The 3,702-nt window shown below is 41.6% G+C and overlaps 1 protein-coding gene across 1 annotated transcript; it reads right to left on the bottom strand.

Moving 5' to 3' along the window:
- Positions 1–381: 381 nt before the first annotated feature.
- On the bottom strand, positions 382–1,264 carry LOC138881246 (uncharacterized). The gene is made up of 2 exons (XM_070161458.1): positions 1,205–1,264; positions 382–1,062 (listed from the first exon to the last, which is right to left on the bottom strand). The coding sequence occupies exons 1-2, from the start codon at positions 1,262–1,264 to the stop codon at positions 382–384; spliced, it is 741 nt and encodes a 246-aa protein (XP_070017559.1).
- Positions 1,265–3,702: the final 2,438 nt, after the last annotated feature.

Raw genomic sequence — 3,702 nt, 5'->3', positions numbered from 1 at the left:
GTGTCTGTTTGAAGCAGTGGGCTCGATCGAACCGATGACATCCATTCCCTAGGCAACAAAAGGCCAAGGTGCACTTGTTGTATTGAGTTCATTTGGTGGTACCTTTATCATGTCTGCATGTATCTGGCATTGGTGGCATTTCTGGATGTATCAGATGCAATCTGTTTCCATAGTCATCCAAAAATATCCCGTTCTGAGTATCTTTTTGGCTAGAACAAAACCGTTCATATGTGGTCCGCAAGTTTCGGCTTGTATCTCCTCGAGCAATTTGGAAGCCTATTTTGCGTCAATACACCTCAACAATCCAAGATCAGGAGTTCTTCTATACAAGGTTCCTTCGCCTTGGAAGAAGTGATTGGACAGGCTCCGTATTGTGGGTTTCTAAGTATGGTTTGCCTGTTCTGGGTATTCTCCCTTTGTCAAATATTCTTTAATGTCATGGAACCAAGGTTTTCCATCCGTTTCTTCTTCAACATGAGCACAGTAAGCCGGTTGATTATGGATCCTCACCGGGATGGGATCGATGAAATTCTTGTCTAGATGTTGTATCATTGATGACAAGGTGGCCAGCGCGTCTGCAAATTCATTTTGAATTCTGGGCACATGTTTGAATTCTATCTTTGTGAACCCCTTCAGCAATTCTTGCACATGATACAAGTATGGTAGTATCTTGGTATTTTTTGTAGACCATTCTCTTTGAACTTGGTGTACTAGAAGATACGAATCGCCAATTACTAGCAACTCTAGTATACTAATATGGATGGCCAAATTGAGCCCCATGATGCAAGCCTCATATTCTACCATATTGTTAGTGCATGAAAACCTAAGCTTGGCGGATATCGGATCATGTTGACCTGTCTCTGATACCAAAACCGCTCCAATACCCACTCCTTTGAAATTGACAGCTTCGTCGAAGAACATTTTCCAACCGTCATAGGCTTCAGGAATTTCCTCTCCTACGAATGACACTTCTTCGTCAGCAAAATACGTTTTTAGTGGTTCGTATTCTCCTCCCACATGATAATCAAGATGGTCTGCCAATGCTTGTCCTTTGACTGCCTTCTAAGTTATATAGATAATATCAAACTCACTTAACAATATTTGCCATTTAGCTAATTTCTCGGTAGTCATAGGCTTCTGAAAGATGTGCTTCAGAGGGTCCATTCTGGATATGAGGTATATGGTGTAGGCACAGAAGTAATGCCTCAATTTCTGAGTTGTCCATGTCAAAGCACAGCAAGTGCGTTCTAGCAGAGAATACCATGCTTCGTAAGGTGTGAACTTCTTACTCAAGTAATATATGGCTTGCTCCTTTCTCCTGTCTCGTCATGTTGTCCCAAAACACAGCCGAAAGCCCCATCTAGTACAGACAAATAGAGTAGCAAAGGTCTTCCAAGTTCCGGCAGGACTAGGACTGGTGGCTTGGACAGGTATTCCTTAATTTTGTCAAAATCCCTTTGACAATCTTTAGTCTAACTGGTTTCAGCATCTTTCCTCAATATTTTGAAGATGGGTTCACATATTATCATGGAATGTGCTATGAAGCTGCTGATATAGTTGAGGCGCCCCAGGAAGCTCATCACGTCCTTTTTGCTCTTTGGTGGTGGTAATTCATGGATAGCTTTTACCTTTGACGGGTCCAACTTGATTCCTCGACGGCTGACGATGAATCCCTATAATTTTCCTGCAGGAACCCCGAATGCACATTTTGCGGGGTTCAGTTTTAAATTGTACCTTCGTAGCATGTCAAAGAACTTCCTCAAGTTTGCTATGTGATATGTGGCCCTCTTGGATTTGATGATGATTTCGTCAACATACACCTCTATTTCATTGTGTATCATATCATGGAAGATGGTCTTCATGGCTTTCATGTAGGTTGCCCCAGCATTCTTTAGAACGAATGGCATCATTTTCTAGCAGTACACTCCCCACGGTGTAATGAAGGTTGTTTTCTCTGCGTCTTCTTCGTCCATCCAAATTTGATGATAACCCGCGAAGCAATCTACAAAGGATTGGAGTTCATGCTTGGCGCAATTGTCGATCAGGATGTGTATATTTGGCAGTGGAAAATCGTCCTTGGGACTTGCTCTGTTTAAATACCGATAGTCGACACATACCTTGACTTTCTCATCTTTCTTCAGAACCGGTACAATATTGGCTAACCAAGTTGGGTACTCAACTACCCGGAGGACTTTGGCTTTGATTTGCTTAGTGAGTTCTTCCTTGATTTTTAGGCTCATGTATGGTTTGAACTTTCTGAGTTTCTGCTTGATCGGCAGACACATTGGATTGGTGGGCAACTTATGAGCTACTATGGATGTGCTCATGCCCGTCATGTCATCATATGACCATGAAAAAATATCCTCATATTCTTTCAAGAAACAAGTGTATTCCTCTTTTCTGATGGTGATAGGTACATGCTTATGCGAGTCTCTTTGACGGTTTTGGAATCTCCCAAATTGAGTGCCTTGGTTTCGTCCAGATTGGAATTAGGTTTGTTCTCAAAATTCTAAACTTCTATGACAACTTCCTTAGATATTTCATCCTCTTCTTCTAAGTCACTATCCTTATATTGCATTGTCTCATTACATGTACAGTCATTGGTTCATTAGGAAAAGTAATAATAATGTTGTAGAAGAAAAATGTAAAAGATAATAATGAATACTAAATAACAATGCATTAATTAAACTTTGAAAATATCCAAAATAGGTATGGCTCGATGACTTGAGCAATTATTTCGAAAAAAATGCGTCTTTAATACAAAATACTGAAAATATCTTAAATGCCTAAAATGGCTATTAAAACAGGTCAGGCTAATTGCCAAGCTACCCAAGAACTCGACGGGCCCAGGATGGTGTGGTACTCCAATTCTTGAGAACAACTCCCTTCTCCACTGTCTAAATGGTGAGGCCTTCTTCTTCCTTCTCCTTCTCAACTATCACATTGCAATCCATATTCTCGTCTTCTAGACACAAATTCCTTAACCCAGCCAAAGCTTCCTCCTCTGCATATCCCCATATTGTGTTGGCCTGGTGAAAAGTCTGACTCAGATGTGGCACTAGCGGCTCGAGAGGGTAATAAGGACCACGCCATGGTGGAGACAAATCATTATATTTTTGTCAGGTGTATGGATATCCAAGTCCAAACGTTGTGCCGTGACGTTTCAACTGTATCGGTTTGATAATGCCTTGGAGTTTCTTCCCAAGCCCTTTTGCCGGGTTCATACCCAGACCATGCGAGTATGCTTTCTATTTTGTTACTCCACCACTTATCTTTCTCAATTGCATTGACATGCTCGATGCGGTGATATGTTTCTCCACCCAGCCTTCTTCTATTCTCGACAACCGGGACAGTTTGACTGGTGTAAATGGGGTTACTTCCATCTCCGTGAATGATTACCTCTTTATGGTTCCATTCGAACATTACGGCCTGGTGTAGCGTGGAAGCCACAACCCCAACGGCATGTATCAAAGGTCATCCCAATAGAAGATTGTATGTAGCAGATATGTCTAATACTTGGAACTCAACATCGAACCAAGACGGGCCCATCTGCAGACAAAGGTTAATCTCCCAAATTGTGGCCCTTTGAGACCTATAAAATGCCTTCACGTTCATACTCCCTGCTCGTATCTCATGGAAATCTTTGCCCAACCTTTTTAGAGTATTCAATGGACAAAGGTTGAGGCTTTAACCTTCATCTAT

This window comes from Nicotiana sylvestris, chromosome 11 (assembly GCF_000393655.2).
Source record: "Nicotiana sylvestris chromosome 11, ASM39365v2, whole genome shotgun sequence".
Classification (NCBI taxonomy): domain Eukaryota; kingdom Viridiplantae; phylum Streptophyta; class Magnoliopsida; order Solanales; family Solanaceae; genus Nicotiana; species Nicotiana sylvestris.
The sequence above is the reverse complement of the archived record's forward strand: the minus strand, read 5'-3'. Positions and strand labels throughout refer to the sequence as shown.

Coding starts and splice junctions, on each gene's coding strand:
- LOC138881246 (XM_070161458.1), bottom strand. CDS start 1,264: ATGGTATTCTCTGCTAGAACGCACTTGCTGTGCTTTGACATGGACAAC. Junction 1,063..1,204: donor TGGACAACTCAGAAATTGAG/GCATTACTTCTG, acceptor TATATAACTTAG/AAGGCAGTCAAAGGACAAGC.